The 17,476-nt window shown below is 53.3% G+C and overlaps 2 protein-coding genes across 8 annotated transcripts; one reads left to right on the forward strand and one right to left on the reverse strand.

Moving 5' to 3' along the window:
• Nucleotides 1–789: 789 nt before the first annotated feature.
• Nucleotides 790–11,074, reverse strand: GTF2H3 (general transcription factor IIH subunit 3). 4 transcript variants are annotated; one of them, XM_036307358.1, is made up of 13 exons: nt 10,781–11,074; nt 8,754–8,833; nt 7,601–7,707; nt 6,183–6,349; nt 5,726–5,788; nt 4,749–4,778; nt 4,581–4,609; nt 3,951–4,025; nt 3,254–3,307; nt 2,364–2,432; nt 1,953–2,088; nt 1,804–1,840; nt 790–1,713 (listed from the first exon to the last, which is right to left on the reverse strand). In XM_036307358.1, the coding sequence occupies exons 1-13, from the start codon at nt 11,046–11,048 to the stop codon at nt 1,644–1,646; spliced, it is 1,185 nt and encodes a 394-aa protein (XP_036163251.1). In that variant the 5' UTR covers nt 11,049–11,074; the 3' UTR covers nt 790–1,643. The 4 variants fall into 4 exon arrangements, with proteins under 4 accessions (XP_036163251.1, XP_036163253.1, XP_036163252.1 ...); XM_036307360.1 differs by lacking the exon at nt 10,781–11,074 and adding an exon at nt 10,409–10,761; XM_036307359.1 differs by lacking the exon at nt 4,749–4,778 and having other exon boundaries at nt 5,717–5,788.
• On the forward strand, nt 10,926–17,420 carry EIF2B1 (eukaryotic translation initiation factor 2B subunit alpha). 4 transcript variants are annotated; one of them, XM_036307363.1, is made up of 9 exons: nt 10,926–11,059; nt 11,698–11,799; nt 12,827–12,963; nt 13,062–13,178; nt 13,845–13,957; nt 14,252–14,320; nt 15,124–15,199; nt 15,844–15,969; nt 16,622–17,420. In XM_036307363.1, exons 1-9 carry the CDS (start codon nt 11,047–11,049, stop codon nt 16,784–16,786), a joined length of 918 nt encoding a protein of 305 aa, XP_036163256.1. In that variant the 5' UTR covers nt 10,926–11,046; the 3' UTR covers nt 16,787–17,420. The 4 variants fall into 4 exon arrangements, with proteins under 4 accessions (XP_036163256.1, XP_036163255.1, XP_036163257.1 ...); XM_036307362.1 differs by having other exon boundaries at nt 10,931–11,059; nt 11,665–11,799; XM_036307365.1 differs by lacking the exon at nt 10,926–11,059 and adding an exon at nt 11,268–11,397.
• Nucleotides 17,421–17,476: the final 56 nt, after the last annotated feature.

Raw genomic sequence — 17,476 nt, forward strand, 5'->3', positions numbered from 1 at the left:
CCGCATTAGGACAGATGCAGAAGCACCAGAATTCAGCCTGGCAAAAATGTAACCGCATTTTCACAAATAAGTTTGGCAAGATTTGAAATTAAAGTTCTTCAGAAATGAATAAAAATGTGGTATTTGACCAAATCCAGTTAAAAAGTACACATTTGACGCAGAGTTGAATGAGCATGAGATAAACATTGAGTAAGAGAAAATAACTCAAGAAAATAATAAAGTTTAAATTATTTTATTATAAAAATTTATATAAAATAAACCATAAACACAACCGTTAAAAATAAAACAGAACTAAAACAGTATATAAAAACATTTCCAGTGAAAATTAATCTTATCAAAACTTGAAATTATCCTTTTAGATATACAATGCTTTCTTTCCTAGACTTAAAATAGGGATTTCCATTACACTTAATGAGGCTATGAATATTAAATATTATTTTTAAAGATTCTCAAACTCAAGAATTAACAAATACTTGCAAAGTTATCACAAAAATCTTTGTGTAGTTAATAAAATCCTAAGTCCAGAATACAAAACCCACCTGAAATAATCTAACCAAACACCACAAGTTACTTAAATGAGATTGAGCTTCCGAGATGGTATAAAGAGAAACTTTAAATCTTATCTGTGTACAAGATTGGATACACAATTTGTCAACATGCTTTTTTGTTGTTGAAATATTACAGATGTCCCCCTTGGCAACATACTTTTAAAAACAAACCAAATCACACTGTTCCCGAAAACCCTTCCCACACTATGCTGGAATTTAAAAGGATTTAATAACATCAAGGTCACATGGAAAAAATACGATTTTTATTGCTGAAATTACAAATATTTTTTCGTTTGAACGGACAGAAATTTTCAGTATTAAGTCCCAAGCTTCTAGAGATCAGTTAGCCAGTGTTAATACTTTTATTTCTTTTCCTTGGTTAAAAAGAAAGGATTCAGTCTGCGGGTGACACTATAAAGAATCCACCCCCCCAACCCTGTAGTACCCCTCACAAGCCAGACATCAGCGTTCACAAATGACCTCTTCACACAACTGCTTTTGAAGAAGTTGCCACCAGACTCCTGCATCACCCACCTGACTCATGTAAAGCCATTCCGCAGTGATTCCGAGACAAACTGTCATTATTTGGGTATCGCTGTCCAAACGTGCGAAGTCACACAAAGGACTGAGTACCTGCAAGTACCTGAGGCTGAAGCTCCATGCAGACAACAAGGATCGGAAAGCGGACCCAAGTATGTAAGGCGGTGCATGTTGATTAGGCCTCACTCACCTTTCCTGAAGCTGTTCCAACTCCCCCCATAACAACGCTGACAGTAAGCAGCTCTAAAGCCCACACCCAGTCAGGACAGGCTGATGTGACACGTGATCGTCCACAGTTTAAAAAGTCACAAATGTGCGATTTTCCCCGTCTGGACAGAGCCCTCTGGAAGCATTCTAGGGATGGACACTGCAGAGAAGGGCTCCCCACGTACAGCAGTCCCCGACAGGTGAGGGTGATCTTTCAGGACTGCATCCTGTAAGGAACCGCAGTAGGAATTCTTACACGTCGCTGTGTTTCTCGGAGCCTCCTTACAAAGACTTCCCTCCCCGCTCGCGTTCCCACAGGCGGCTCTGGGAGGTGGGAAAGCTCAGCCCTCACGCAGACACTTTCAGTTTCTTTTTCTTGGCCTTCAGCACGGGAGGCAGAGAAATCTTAAAGGCCGTCCTGGAATGACACAGGGAGCAAGGCGCCCTTTAACGCGCGAACTCTCTGCCGCGGGCGGGGAGCCAGCCACCCAACCCCAAAGATACTTACTCGCAGGTAGTACAGATGGGGCTGAAGTTGCAGAATACTGTAAATGCAGAAAACAAAGAAAAGTCAGGAGGGCTGAAAACCACACCGGGGAGACACTCTCCGGCCTCCCGCGACATGGCAAGAAGGAACCACCTCGGCCGTGAACTTACTCGACAAGCACACAGAACAGACGTAGCCGATCTCAATGAGGTTGCGGTGGCAGAAGCAGGCGGCCCGGTAGTCCACATGAATTGGGGGAGGGAGGGTTAACTGAGATCTCTGGTCCTGATCAGGAAGGAAGACCCACTGAAAAAATAAAATAAAAAGCCTTTTTAGTATTCACTCAGCAATTACTGAGCCCCTCCACATACAGGCACCGCTCCGCAAACAGGCAGGCACACAATTCTGCACACAGCTTGCAGGGTTCAAAGACTATGGGAAGCACCCCCCCCTTCTCAGCTTCGAGACCCCTCTGACACCCCTTTCCTCCTTCCCTCCAATGACTGGCACCTGCCATCTGCGCCCATTCGTTCCCCGGGAGACGGGTCTCGGGTGCCAGGAGCACCGTCACGGCTCCTTACCAGCAGGTACTGCAGGAGGGAAGGCATCTGCGGCACCTTCAAGTACAGGCCCCCTGTGATGTCACAAGCCTGCAAGACACACCAGGCCCCTGCCAAAGCAGCACGCACTTCGCTTTTCCAGGGGGACGTGCTGCAGGTCTCCCAACGGGAGGAGACGACACGGCGGAGTGAGACAGTGTTCCCCAGAGCGCGGACCAGAACTGCGCTTCCTTCCGGGATGTGCACTCAGCTTCCTTTTGCCCTTGGCTCACGCCTTCCACCCTTCCTTCTGTTTGTTTGCTGCTGATGAGCTTTATTCTTGCCACGTTTATTCAGTCATCATGTTTTTAAAACAACAACTGTGAGATATAATTCACGCCATACAATTAACTCAGCGTGGCTCAGGTGGTTGGGCGTCGTCCCATGCGCCCAAAGGGACGATTCCTGAGCACGTGCCTGAGTTGTAGGCTTGATCCCCAGTAGGGGGCGTGCAGGAGGCAGCCAATGAATGTTTGGCTCTCACATCAATGTTTCTCTCTCTCCCCCTCTCCCTTCCTCTTCCTAAAAATCTCTATCTATATACACAGAGATCTAGCATTCTCTTCACCAGTTATTAGCAATGGTAATTTTCGAATAATAGTATTAGAAGGGATTTTTTTTAACCTTTTTAAAAAATACTTTTTTGTGTTGCTTATATTTGTTTTAATATGTGAATCACTTTTCCAAAGTCAATCGAGTTATTATGTAAAATAGAAAGTTTGAAGGGGCCAGAGAAATGTTCATTCTTTAATCTATACTGTCAACAGAGGCTAATCCCCCAAAATGTGTGACAGTCAGTGAAAGGCATGGAACAATAGGAACAGAACACACCCCTTTTCATAACCAACACCAAGCATTCACCTAAAACATACCTGTTGGAGGAGTCCTGAATCGGAGTCTAAAACACAGGCATCGATCAAAATATTCTGAAATGAATATTCCAAAAACATTACAGGAATTGTAACAATGACTACTTTATACTCAGGATCTATGTGCCAACCTCTACTCTTGAAATGGCTTATTTAACATGCATAACTGTGCAAGGCAGATGTCCAATTAGCATATTGCAGCCCAGGCCTGGCCAGGCTGTGGTCATGGAGCCAGGGGAGGCAGCGGGTCAGCCCTAGATGGCCTGTCACAAGGCCCATGGTCTTTTCACTACCTCACGTGGTTACTCCCAAATGGAGAACAGTATATGCAACTATGGCATTTCGATTATAACAGAAGTTTTAACACATCAAAGGACAAAGCGACGTGTATTAGTGACAATTCATCAAGGCATGTAGCACTCTGTAAAGCCAGAGACTATTAGCCTGGGTCCTCGGATGGGCTCAATGGGGCGCATGAACACCCTGAAACTGCATTCACACTGTTTGAGTGCACGTCTTTCTGGGGGCTCATTCTCAAGGGGCCCAGGACTCAAATGATTGTATGAACTATGGGTTCCAGATTCCTACTCCAATCATAAGGCTGTTTAGTCAGAACACCTCCCTCGGTGGGTCATTAAGAAAAAGAAATTAGTTCCTCATTATGAAGCGAGCATCCCGGGAAGGAAGGGCGTGCGCTCACCTGCTTCTGCGCCGCGAAGATGACGTTCATGAAGTTCATGTACTGCAGGGCGCTGTCTTCCGCGGCCTTGATCACCTGAAGTCACAGCCCATCAGGACCTGCAGGCGCATCCCCCTCCCCCCGGGAGGTCCCGCTACTCTGCTAGTCACTGTCTGACTAGCCATCCTCGGTAACAACCCTATCGGTGTAAAGGAGACCCGCCCCCGCCCCAACCCTGCCGCTCCAGGGACAGTCCTTGCTAAGTTTCTGGAGAGCAGCTACGGCACGTCATACACTCGCACCCACCGCACACACACTCACGGACAGTCCTCCGTCCAGTGTGCTGCGACCTGCTTCTGAGGCGTCTCTGTCCTTCCTGCTGACTTAGCTGACTTCGCTATTTACCCAAGTCCCTGCAGGGGACTCGGAAGCGGCCTGCAAGGCTCGGTGTAGACAGCGCTAACGGACTCTCCGGGATGAGCTCCTGAAATCAGTGAGGCCGCCCATTCCACCCCGACAACCACCTGCCCCGGGAGAGCTGCACTATTCCATCCCCATCAGTGACGCCACGCGGGAGGGCAACCGACCCCCAGCTGCCGAAGGCAGACATAAGCATAAACACAAGCACAGGATTCACGTCACAAATCTCACCAGTATCCTGGACTTCATCTCCTGATTGTCTGTAAAGAGAGGAACGCAGGCTACCATGGAACTGAGTCTTATTAGGCATGTTGTAAGGTTTTCTAACCAACTCCATGCAGCCCACCAAGTTACAGTAGTGAAGTAAGAGTCAGTCTCACAGGAAACGTAGGCTCCTACCTTTAACCTCCTTGTTCATCCTGTGGATGTCTTATTTTCTTAGCATTAAGGAATTTTAAAGTATCTTTTACTTTCATTAATATTCATAGTAAACAGACAAATAACCTCAAATTTCAGTTAATAAACCAGCATCCCCAGACGGAGAGAGACCTGTTCCCTTTACCGTGATAGACACACAAACCGAAGGACTAGGGGTTTCCAAAGCATCTTTGTGCCAGAAAATGGAAATGACCACCACGGACTGTTGTATGATGACCCCCACACCCCAGAGTTGAACCCTGGGACCAGCCAGCCAGCCAGCCAGCCAGGGGGGTCTGGAACCTGAAGACCACACACAGGGCCCAGCCACCACCCTCAGAGTCCGAAACAGAGCAATCACTCAATGCTGCCCCAGCAAATCCAAGTGCTTAATTTTGGGAGAACATCACACAAACATAGACATCGAAATGCTTGGAGGGGTTGTGGACCCCACGCTAAACGCGAAGGAACCCACTGGCCTGTGGAGCAACAGCTGCTCGCTCACTGAGCGTCGGGTCAGTGAGTGGCTTTTATCATCCAACAGAAATGAAAAAACAAAACACCAACTCCCCAGTCTGCCTAACTAAGAAGCGAGGAAGCGAGGACGTGCCCTGAAGGATTGTGAGCAGGCCCTGGCCGGGAGCTCCGTTGGTGAGAGCGTCATCCCGATACACCAAGGTTGTGGGTTCGATCCCCGGTCAGGGCACGTACAAGAAGCAACCAATGAATGCATGAGTAAGTGGGACACCACATCGATGTTTCTCTCTATATTAAAAAAAAAGCACTGGGGTTCTCCCATTCTTCCCACTTTGAGTTTTTCCAGCTTGTTCACAAACACTGCAAAGCCATCGCTTTGCAAGGCTCAGCCTTCGTTCATGTGGGCACAGGGTCCAAGCAACATCCCCAGGAAGACACGTCTATCCCAGAAGACACCGCGAATGAGCACCCACCAAGGATACAGCACAGAGCTTTGGCGAGGGACCCCGCCAGCAGAGGTTCTGTGTGCTGCCCCTTTATGTCACCTACAAGCAAGAAGAAGAAGCATTAAAAGAAGGGAATTTCTTGGCATTTTCTTGAACTAAAATCATTATTAAACCAAAGTATTCTTCTTCATGAATGAAAATAACGTTTTAAACAAAATAGAAAATATATATTTTAAGGAAAAGTCATAAATAGAAGAAAAAATGGTCCAAAAAAGAGGAAAACCAGATCAACAGGACAGTCTTAGGAGCCAAAGGGTGTGCTTCAAGAGGCGGAGGCAGGGCAGTGTCCAGGCTGCAGCATCAGGGAAATGCCGCACAGACGCTAACAAAACGGCAAGTAGCAGCACCAAGAACCTCAAATCCTTGGATTACAGGCCCCCCACGTTCAACTCCATTTGCAAAATAACAGCAATGGAGGAAAAGAAGCTCTTACTCTTGGTCATCAGATCCTTGATCTCCTCCACAATGACTTCATTTGCTGCTGTCAACAGCTCGTACTTCCCGTCTTTGCTCCCCGAGGGGTTATATTCAGAAGCGGGGTTGCCAGGGTCCCCGAAGAAGTCTCCGAGTCGCCCGTTCTTCCCAGGGTACAGGAATCGGCTGAAACAGTGGGAAAAGCCTCGTTACACCAGGACGCAGCCCCCTCCCTAGACAGGGTGACATTTAGCAGAGAAAACACACAAAAGCCACATTAACTCTGGATCACAAGATCTATAATAAATTCCATTTTTTTTAAAAAACAAAACATATGGCCCTTGCTGGTGTGGCTCAGTGGATAAAGCGTCGGCCTGCAGACTGAAGCCCCGGGTTCGGTTCTGGTCCAGGGCACAGGCCCGGGTTGCAGGCTCGATCCTCAGTAGGGGGCGTGCAGGAGGCACCAGATCCATGATTCTCTCTCATCATTGATGTTTCTATCTCTCTCTCCCTCCCCCCATTAGGAAGGTGGAGAACCACTGACTTAGCCTGTCACTGCTCTGAGTGACATCTTAATCAGATCGGCGTCCTCTCTCCTGATTCTGAGAGGATGTTGGCGACGACGGGAGGGGAGCACTTGGCTGTGGGTTCTCTCCACACACTGAGGGAACGAGCCCCGAGAACCAAGCAGCCTGACAACCGGCCCCCAACCTCATGAAACACGTGGGTGAACAGGAGTCCGTTTACTGTGAGGGACACGTCACTAACCAGAGAGGAGCCGCGCCTCACATGGGGCTGGATTCCACAGTCCGTGTGTCACGTGACAAGTAAACAGGGTCAGAATTATTCACGAGAATCTCTGCTGGCACATGGCCCTATTTGCATACTCCATTTGCATACCCGCTGCAGCTCTATTGGCCACACAGACAGGTGTTTGCACCAGTGTTAGGAAGGGTCACTGTTTCTTCAGCCCAGCACCAGATGGCGGAGCTGGAGTGGGTTAAGGAGCCAATTTGTAAGAAAAGTCCTCACTTATAAACACCAGAATCACCCCCAGAGTCGTGCAGTGGTCACACTGGGAGTGAGAGGTGCCCAGGAGCTGGGCTGGCTGAAGGGAAAGCAGAATCCCAGCGCTCTCCCCGCCCCGGGGCAGACCCGCCAGGAGAGCAGTGACGGGAGCTGCAGGCCCATCTGACGATGCTCCTTTCCGCCCAGAGCACAAGGTGAAGGTGAAGTGAGACGAGCACCGCCCAGCTCTACTGCACACCAGCTAGGGAGGCAGTCAATGCTCACTCTCCAGGTGTGCATGTGCTGCTCCTTGATGTTGTGAGGACTGTTCACGGATACAGAAAAAAGTCACTGCGACGTACAGGAGGCCCAGGACACGCAACTGGCATGCAAGTCCCACGAACTCGAAGAACACCCTGGCGGTCCTACCTTTCCTGAATGTGGCTCGCTATCACCGCGAGTCTGTTGGACCGGTTCATGAATAAGTGAGAATTTCCCAGCACCATCACTGCGTCTATGCATTTCGATAACGTGAACTATTGAAAGAGGAAGAAAGGTCAATTAGCTCTGCACACCCCTACATGAGCTCTTCAAATCACTGAGTTCAACAAAAATACTTTCAGGCAGGAAAATAAAATGCTGATGAAGTTCACTTTATTTTTAAAAAATAAAACAAACCTATTTGAATTTCCAGATGGCAAAAATAATGACTGTGAGCAAAAGTGAAAGACGAAAGGCCTCCTTATATACCAGTGACGAGAGCTCAAGATGAGCCACCTTTTCTGCAGAGGAATAAGGTACCAGGCAGGGAGGTGCGGACTACCCGGCCATGGAATACATGCAGCAACCAAAGGAACTGAGCTACTGGGACAGGTAACATGGACAAGGCTCAGGATGATGATGCGGAATAAAGAAGCCAGACCAAAACTCCGCCGTACGTACTGTTTGGTTCTGTTAGTGTAGAGCCCTAGGGAATGCAAACTGATCAAGTGACAGAAAACAGAGCAGGGAGTGCCTGAAGGGGGGGGGGGGGGGGGCAGGCAGAGAGGCAGGGGAGGTGGGGGTCAATTACAAAAGCGCATGAGGACACTTCCTGGGGCTGATGGATCTATAGGCCCCTCATTTTCATTGTAGCGATAACCTCATGAATGTGTACATATGTGAAAACATGTCAAACTGAACACGTTAAAGACAGTTCATTGCATGCCCATTCTATCCGGATAAAGCTGTTTTAAAAGGCACCATTAAGAAAACGAAAAGACAAGCCACAAAGCCACAGGCCAAGAGAAGATATCTGTAAATCACATATTCGATAGAGGACTTGTGTCCAGAATATGTAAAGACTTCTCCTCCAGCCCGCAACCCTCCATGCTGAGGTGAGGACTAAACAAATGAAAGAACAGAACTGTGGTCCTGGTTACACAACTCTACTGTGGGTTTTACTGAAAAGCACCCAATTGTACGTTAAGATGGGTGAATTTTATGGTATATAAATACCTTATTCAAGCTATTTTTTTAAAGCAATATAAACACATACTCAGTTAAACTACAATTACCCAAAGGCCCCCTCGAGCAATCTTACCTGGGATTCCTTTAATGCTTGCTTCCCCCACCAAATTGGGTTGGTATCAACTATAATAACTAGAAGATTCAATTCATCTTCTGAAAATATGAACAAAAATAAAAAAAACATGAGCCCCACGACAGTGAAGAGCTAACACCCTACATGCCTTTCCGTGCCTGTGACCTGGCAGTGCTGAGATTAACAGAGGCCCCGCTCTCCTACGCATCTCAGCTCAGTGGCCCTGAGCAAGCCCGCCCCCTCCGCTAGACCGGCAGCTCCACGAGGGCGTGCGAGGGCGTGCGTCTGTTTTGACACTGCTCATCTTTTGTTCCTCACATGCTGCTTAGCCATAGAGGGTGTGTAATAAGTGCATATTGGATGGACCCAAAGGTATTTGCATTTTTACTTATTTATTTTTAAAATACGTTTTTTATTGACTTTAGAGAGAGAGGGAGGGAGAGAAACATCGATAGACTGTCTCTTGCACACCTCCTACCCCTCACCGGAGATCAAACCTGCGACCGGGCATGTGCCCGGACTGAGAATCGAACCCCTGACCTTCTGGTGCACGGGGCAACGCCCAGCCAACCGCGAACCACACGAGCGGGGTCGATATTTGCATTTTAAATGCCTGGTCCATGACAGAAGGCACTGAACAACCAGCAGCAAAACCACTAGCAGTGACATTTGGGGGGGGGGGCGGTTTAAAGGGAGGAATCAGGAATCCTTCTGGCCCTGAATACATCCAATCGCCTAGCAGCAAGGCCAGCTGCGATTAGGAACCAGTTTTAAAAGGTGAAAACCAACTCCTACGTGCACTGTTTTCCTGGGAAAGACACGAGGCTCCGCTCCAAACACAGAGCCGCCTCGCGTAGCCCATTCACTCCACAACCATTTACACCGAGACCCGTGCCAGGCGGCGGGCGCACCGTGTCCGCGCCCTCCAGGGGCCTCCGTGCTGACTGGGGGGCGATGAACTTGCAGGCAGGCGTGACATGGAAATCCCAGGATGCTCATTAGTAACAAAATGCAGCAGCGTCCCTCCCGCCTTCCTTCCTGCAGGTCAGGACCCCCCCCCCCCCCATCTGCTTCCTGCGGACACATCCAAACCCTATGGACTCTCCAGGGCCCCGCTGCGGTGCGACCTCCTTGCTCCAAAAGCCCTTCCCAGGGCTCCCCACGGGCCCCGCTCCCCCATCGCAGGGACCGGGGGTGCCAGCCTCCGCCGCGCCAGGCCCCGGCACACGGGGTCCGTTTCCCCCCTCGGTGCTGACAGGAACCCAGCCAGAAGGGACAGAGATGATCGCCATCGTTCATCAGTTACCAGATGCACCCCCCCCTTTTTATTAATTCCATCGAGCAGCTGCTGAAATCAGATGGTATCTTTCGATCCCGACGGGTGGTGCGTTACACGGAAGGACATTTCACAACCAACGCTGTTTTAGGTGGAATATGGCGGTCCTGGTCTGCAAAGGGCGGGCACTGGCTGGAGGTCACGTGGCCTGGTGCGGACCCCTCAGGCCTCGCTGTCACCTCCTCACTTCACAGCTCGTGGCGCCCCGCTCTCAGCCTTCCCACCCCGGCCCCCGAGGCTCCGTGGGTGGGGCGTCCCCGTGCACCGAGGGGTACAGTCACTCCTCTCGTCGCCATCCCTGCGGCCCCTGGGCGCCCACCTAAAGCACCTCCGCCTGCATCCGCTCCTCATCGCCATCTCCCACGTCACCCCGACACTGTGTGCACCGCTCCTGCCCCCTCAGAACTCCGTCTATTCACTGGCCTCTTGTCTGTCTCTCCCCCCCGGCCTGCAGCCTCCGCAGGGGCCCGTCCTGCCGGCTCGCGGCTGCGCTTCCTCGGCGGGCACAGCACAGAGGGCCTGGCCCGCAGGGGGAACCGAGAGCATCTCCTGAGGCAACACACTCGCTGCCGCTCTGAAGACCACGCGGGCGCCACCAGCCCGCACCGCACAGCCACCTGGCCGGTTCCGGACGGGCCTCGGCCGCCCGGCCCCCGGCCCCGGTCCCGGTCCCAACCCGCGCGACCCTCACCGTCCGAGACCATGGTGGCCTGGGATCCCTCCGCGCAGAGCCACCGGAAGTCAAGTGGGCATCCCGGATGCGGCGCGCGTCCACTTCCGGCGCCTCCGAGTGACGCGCCAGGCGGTTGGGCCCCGCCCCCAGCGCGCCGGAAGTGGAGTGCGGAGCGGCGCCGCGCGCTGTCAGCCTCTGGGCTTCGGCGCCGGCGCGGTCGCGGGACGCCGGCGGGCAGCACGGGCGGCTCCGGGCCCCTCGGGCTCCGCGGTCCGGAGGGCACCATGGACGACAAGGGTGAGTCGGGCCGGGCCGGGGCCAAAGCGGAGCCGCGCGGGGGTCCCTGCACCTCGCACGCCCGGGCTGCTCGGCTGGATGCGGTTCCTCTGGTCCCTCTCGTGGTCCTGTGTCCGGGGGATGGGCCCTGAGAACCCGCAGACACCCCGCTCCCCCGCTTCCTGAACGTGCGGCCTTCGCAGTCCTGACCCCCCCATATGTGGAGTAGGAATGACTCCGGACTGGAAGAATAAGGCGTGTCTGATGTGCTCATCTACTGTGCTTATCGGAGTGTTTTACTAAGTGAAACGCAAGGGCGAACTATTACACATCTGATTTTCACGTGAAGCAGATAAAAGGTGGTGGCCCCCTGCCTGCACGTAAATAAGCCTGCGTTGAATCGGCTTGGCCTAGCACAGACCTGGCTGCAGGGAGGGGGCGGGAGGCGCTGATAAGGTGGTCGGCTGGGGCTCCCTCGGGACGTGGGGTCTCGGATAAGAGGGACAAGGACCTCTAAGCATCGTCTGTACTCCCATTGACCGTTCCTCCCCTGAAAGCCAAGCCCCTTGGAAAGAAAATGTTTAAGGTGAACCATGTTGACAGGCTCTGCCCCACGCCCTGCTCAGTGCATTGGATGGGCCACTTTCCTCTCTCCCCAGAGGTAATCGAGTACTTCAAGTCTCAGATGAACGAAGATCCCGACATGGCCTCGGCCGTGGCCGCCATTCGGACCCTGCTGGAGTTCTTGAAGCGCGATACCGGTGAGGGTCACCCCGCACACACCGGCCCCAGCACAGTCTCCTGACAACTGTGGGAGGCGGGGAGAGTGAGAGACGTGCCCCTGCGTAAGGTGCTGTCACCCCAAGCTCAGCCTCTCCCTTCACTCCAGCCTTCCTTTCACCCTGGAGGGAGCCCGCAAGTTACTACTATTAAACGGGTTCCCTCTCACAGATGAAATGGACTTTGAATCAGGAGGGACCGTTCTATATCCAATTCCCCGTGAAGCTTGAATCACAGCAGTAGGTCAGCTTTCCAGTTGTGTATTGAGCTGTCCGGTGCCAGATTCTCTGCAGATGCCACAGAGAACGTTCCAGGATAAATTCTGGCATTAGGTCTGCTCATCCCGATCGCCTGCCAGTTCAGGCGTTCCAACTGTGAGCATGTGGGTGTAGCGTGATATCTGTGAAAGGGAAATGATAAGCCTTCTCTGATCCGAGGGGCTGGCCAGGAGACACCTGTCTCCAGGACGACCTCCAGTGTCTCCTTGTGCTTCCAGTAACATCCAAACACCTGGTCCTCACCTGCCGCGGCTACTTACTGTCCTCCGTGCTCGCGCTCTCTCGACCTGCGCTTTGGCCGTGCTGGCCTCTCAGACCTGGTTCGTGCCCACCTCGTGGCCGTTGCATTGTCATGGTCTGCCCCTGGGCCTTTCCCACTGGATCTTTGTGCGGCTGGATCCTTCCCTCTTAAGGGGCCCCCACTCCAAGAAGCCATCCCCGCTCACTTTACCATCGCCCCACCTTTCCTGTCACGTTTCTCTTTGCTGTCCTCGTTACACTCTGTAGTGAACTTCCCTGTTCGCTGGGGACTTGTTTCTTTGCTGCCTCTTCCCCTAGCGAGAGTTCGTCGGAGCAGGGACCCTGTCCTGGTCACTGATGTATCTCTGGCATCTAGACTAGCACTCCACAGAGTAGATGGATGAATGAATGAATGAGTGAGTGAGTGACAGGCCCACCGAGGGGCTGTGATACTAAGATGGACGTCACATTTCTCGTGTGATCAATCCAGGGGAGACGATCCAGGGCCTGAGAGCGAATCTCACCAGAGCCATCGAAACCCTGTGCGGCGTGGACTCCTCCGTGGCCGTGTCCTCGGGCGGGGAGCTCTTCCTGCGCTTCATCAGCCTCGCGTCCCTGGAATACTCGGTGAGCCCGCCCCGGTTCCTGTCTGCTGCTGTTTGGCTGCAGACATGCTCCGCTTTGCCTGGACCCCCCTTGCCCTCATGTGGCTCTTCCCTCCCTAGGACTACTCCAAGTGTAAAAAGATCATGATTGAGCGGGGAGAGCTTTTTCTCAGGAGAATATCACTGTCGAGAAGTAAAATTGCAGATCTGTGCCACACGTTCATCAAAGACGGGGCGGTGAGTAGATACCACCAGTATGGTAACGGGGAGCGAGGGCTTTGGAGTGACGACTCCCTGGTGAATTCCTGCCTCTGCCCCTTCCGCACCGTGTAACCCCTCTGCCGCAGCGCACTCATTGCTAAATAAGCGGAATCACAGCACCTACCTCGCCAGGTTGTTGTGAGGTAACCAGGTGGTATGTGCAAGGACTGTGCTGGGCCTGGCACATGTAGGCACGACATAAATGTAGATACGGCCATAGACGGTTGTCACTTTAAGCAGGCAGAGAAAAACACTGGGACGGTGTGTCTGAGCCTTGATTTAATGAGATGCCTTAAGGAAGCGTTTGTTATTGGGTTTGTGCTGAGTTAGTACAAAATCGACACAGAGCAGCTCCCGTCACTGGCTGATGCTGCCGTCTTCCTGGCAGAGGCTAGCCTGGGTTGAGGTTTTTCTGAACCTCATTTCAATGCTGTGGCAGATGCACAGCTGCCAAGTGTTGACCAGGGAGGAGCGAGGACCTGCAAGTGAAGGTGGTCGCCCGGCCCAGGGCCCATAAGACGCTTCTTGCCACCAGCACACTTCCTTCTGCGTCACCCACTCCTCAGCATGGGACACTGCGTGCACCTGGAGTGCTGGCGGGGGGATGTCGGGCCGCCCCTGACGGAGCGTTCTCGTCCACAGAGGATCCTGACCCACGCCTACTCCAGAGTGGTCCTGAGGGTCCTGGAAGCGGCCGTGGCGGCCAAGAAGCGCTTCAGTGTGTACATCACCGAGTCGCAGCCGGACTTGTCCGGGCAAGTACCTCCGCACTGGGTCCTGCGCCCGCCAGTCATCCTAAGGGCGGACTGGGCTAGAGGCCATTGCAAGGAGCCAGGGCGTGCCCCAACCCGCAGCGTCCCACGCTGCCAGCCTGCCAGTTCCCACCCGGGGAAAGCCACGAGGCACAATGGGTCGCAGTGCGGGCCCCGGGGGTGACCTAGCAGCTCAGTCAGAGATCAGCAGCTTTCTCATCAGCTCCGTGACTCGTCATAACTTCCCTCTGGAACTTTCTTGGGTTTTAGCTGATGTTCTCAAAATGTCATTTGCAGAAAGAAAATGGCCAAAGCCCTGTGCCACCTCAACGTCCCCGTCACCGTGGTCCTGGACGCCGCTGTTGGGTAAGCGCCAGCGTCCGCGGCTGCGATGACGGCCACACCCCTCCCGGGCTGGCCGGGAGCCGGGTTCCAGGTTGGAGGCCTGAGGCCCAGTCATAAACCTGCACCGGAGGGCGCCCGTCTCTTAATTAATAGCTGCCTGAAACCAGCAAGCTCGTCACAGGCCTTGATGGCGCACACAGGCGCCAGGCAGGAGGGCGATAGCAGGGCGGCAACGGGAGCTGTTCGTGTCGCCTATGGTGCAAGGGCAGGGGGCGAAGGTCGGGGTAAGGTCAGCAGAGGGTGGGTGCCCCCCCTTCCTCAGGACACGGTGCCCTCTGTGGCCCTTGCCTCCTTCGTCTCAGCCATGCACCTAAGCCGAGGCCGCGTGCCAGCGAGCCTCACAAGGGAAAACGGGAGAGTCGCTTACAGAGGAAACGCGTAAGGAAGGCAGGGCTGTTTGATGGGCATTTGCAGCGTTCTCCCAGCGGCTGGCTTTAGAAGGTGAACTGGCCTCCACCGCCTGAGAGCACATCAGGCCTTCAGATCCGGGTCTGTGTGTGTGGAAGCAGAACCGGGAACAGCACCACGTAGGAAGGTGGCAGCCCGCCTGCAAGTCTTGGTCTGTGCGCACTGGGTGGCGGCGACCTGGGGTCGTGATGGAAACGGGTGTTAACGCGCCGACGGCAGTGCCAGGGCCGCCTGTGTGTTAGGCACGTTAGCTACAGGAGGGGCTCACCAGGTGGAGATGAGGAGTAACCTTCGCAGGGGGGGCCTCAGGAAGGGGCGGAGAAAGGAGCGTAAACGTGTCTCCTTGCCTTCCTCAGCTACATCATGGAGAAGGTGGACCTGGTCATAGTGGGTGCGGAGGGCGTCGTTGAAAACGGAGGCGTTATCAACAAGGTAGGGGCCTCAGTCCCGTTCCCTCCCGAGGGTGGCGGTGTCCCGCGGGCCTAGGTCTTGGCAGCGGTGCTGTGCCTGCTGCGCAGTCAGGTGACCCTGCTTCGCCCACCCGCTTGCTTCCCTGTCCCAGAAGCCATTGCAGGGGTCAGCCCAGTTTTGGTAAAATTCCCTTCTGCTTCGGAGACTCATCCATGTAAAGTAGGGAGTGTATTTTCTGTTTCCTCAAAACATGTTTTAACTGAAATTGGGGTTTGGGGCTGGTTTTTCTTTTCTGTTTAGTGTATCTGACATGAATAGAATGTGTTAAAATTTCTGTCCAGCCCGGCCAGTGTGGCTCAGTGGCTGAGCACCGGCCTATGAGGTCATGGTCAATTCCAGTCAGGGCACGTTTCACTGTGCAGGACGTGGTATTTAGTGGCTTTGACCTGCATTTCCCTAATGACTCAGGACGCTGAGCATCTTTTCATGAGTTTATTGGCTGTTGTATCTCTTTGGGAGAATATCTACTTTGCTTTCCTTTTTCAAAGCTCCTCTGCTGTAGTTCCGAAGTCAGAATTACATGTATCACGATCACTGTGTGCTTTCTGTGGCCTCCCCGTGACCTGCTGTAGGTCTCACCGGCTCCCCTTTCCCCGACTTCCCAGATCGGAACCAACCAGATGGCCGTGTGCGCCAAAGCACAGAACAAGCCCTTCTACGTGGTGGCGGAGAGTTTCAAGTTCGTCCGGCTCTTCCCACTAAACCAGCAAGACGTCCCAGACAAGTTTAAGGCAAGAGCTTTACGTATTTGAAGGGATTGAGTCTAAACTGAAACCTTTGAAAAAATGCTGAGTATGCGTCAGGGTGTTATTCCCTTCCCGTGGCTGTGTCTTCTGACGTTGGGATAGAAAGATAAATTGGTGGCGGTGGGACAGAGTCTAACTGGGCCCCAGAATTTCAGCCTTCCAGTCTCCTGCTCACTGAGCACTAGACACGGTGCAGAGGCAGAAGCTGGTGGTGAACAGTACAGCCTAGAGTCAGCTGCCTGGATCGGCTCCCTGACACTTCCTGCCCATGTGCCCGTGTGCAAGCCCTGTCCTCCTGAGCTCCGACCTCAGTCACCTGTGCCGGGGGAACCTGGGCAGTTAGCCGGTCCGAGACCACGTGTGGGCACGCTGAGCAATGCCCGCACAGGGTGGGCTGAGAATGGTTCTCTCGCGGGTCTGGAGGAATTGGCCCAGCTCATGGTGAGGGGACACGTGCTGTGGGCTTGTGGCCGCCATGGCAGCCCACCACAGCAGCAGTGCCCCCTGTCAGTGTGCCGCTCAGCTGGCTTCTCCCCATTTGGGGAGAGTGGCCAGGCCAGCCCCACCCCCCCTCCCCCCAACTGCAGAGCCCTGAGCACTTGGTGGGCAGACTAACGTGTGCTTGCTGTGTCCACAGTACAAGGCGGACACGCTGAGGTCTGTGCAGACTGGACAGGATCTCAGAGAGGAGCACCCGTGGGTCGACTACACGCCCCCCTCCTTGATCACACTGCTGTTTACAGACCTGGGGGTGCTCACGCCCTCAGCCGTCAGCGACGAGCTCATCAAGCTGTACCTGTAGGTCTTCCTGTGCCTACAAGCTGTACCTACAGGTGCCTTCCTGCCTCGAGGTGACGTAGCTGCAGCGGGGGAGGAGCCTCTGGACCCCACCTGAGCCAGGCCAAAGGGAACTGTTTTCATGAAGATTTATGGACTAAGGACTTAAAATCATAATTTTGGTGAAGTTTTTATTCTTTCCAGTCCTGTTTAAACAAGTTCCCGGTTCCTGTAAAACTCAACCTAAATTGTACTGATGGTTCCCAGACACTGTCACTCACTCCTGTTTCTGGAAATACACGTTAGACTATGGGCTACTTAACCCTCCAGACCCCTCCCCTTGGCCTCGGCCCCGTTAGAGGATGCAGGCCCCTCACAGAGCAGGCGTTCCTCACTGCGCAGGCCCCGAAGCCCCGGTGCCTCAAGGGGCAGAAACACCTGCTCAGGTAGCACCGCTTCCCCTGGTGAACACCAGCCAGGGTGCAGCCTGGACAGCACCGAGCCAACGGAGCAGCTCACCCCGATGCCGCCCAGATGCTCAGAAACGAAAACCCTGTCTGTGGAAGATGTGGAGCCTAAAGGTTTTGGACCTGAACGTTTAGAAGTTGTACTTGGGAATACGCTCAGCATCTGTTCAAATAAATAACACGAAACACTGACTGGTCTCACTCAGTGCTGTGAGCGGAGCCAGGCCCCGCTGTGGAGACACGTCCAC

This window comes from Myotis myotis, unplaced genomic scaffold (genome assembly GCF_014108235.1).
Source record: "Myotis myotis isolate mMyoMyo1 unplaced genomic scaffold, mMyoMyo1.p scaffold_m19_p_47, whole genome shotgun sequence".
NCBI lineage: Eukaryota > Metazoa > Chordata > Mammalia > Chiroptera > Vespertilionidae > Myotis > Myotis myotis.

Excerpts from the sequence above, each read along its gene's own strand:
- GTF2H3 (XM_036307358.1), bottom strand. The coding sequence starts at position 11,048 with ATGGTGCCCTCCGGACCGCGGAGCCCGAGGGGCCCGGAGCCGCCCGTG. Across the intron at positions 7,708-8,753 it reads AAGCATTAAAGGAATCCCAG|TTCACGTTATCGAAATGCAT; the intron begins GTAAGATTGCTC and ends CTCTTTCAATAG. Across the intron at positions 2,089-2,363 it reads CCCTCCTGCAGTACCTGCTG|TGGGTCTTCCTTCCTGATCA; the intron begins GTAAGGAGCCGT and ends TTATTTTTTCAG.
- EIF2B1 (XM_036307362.1), top strand. Across the intron at positions 13,958-14,251 it reads TCGCAGCCGGACTTGTCCGG|AAAGAAAATGGCCAAAGCCC; the intron begins GCAAGTACCTCC and ends TGTCATTTGCAG. Across the intron at positions 15,200-15,843 it reads ACGGAGGCGTTATCAACAAG|ATCGGAACCAACCAGATGGC; the intron begins GTAGGGGCCTCA and ends CCGACTTCCCAG.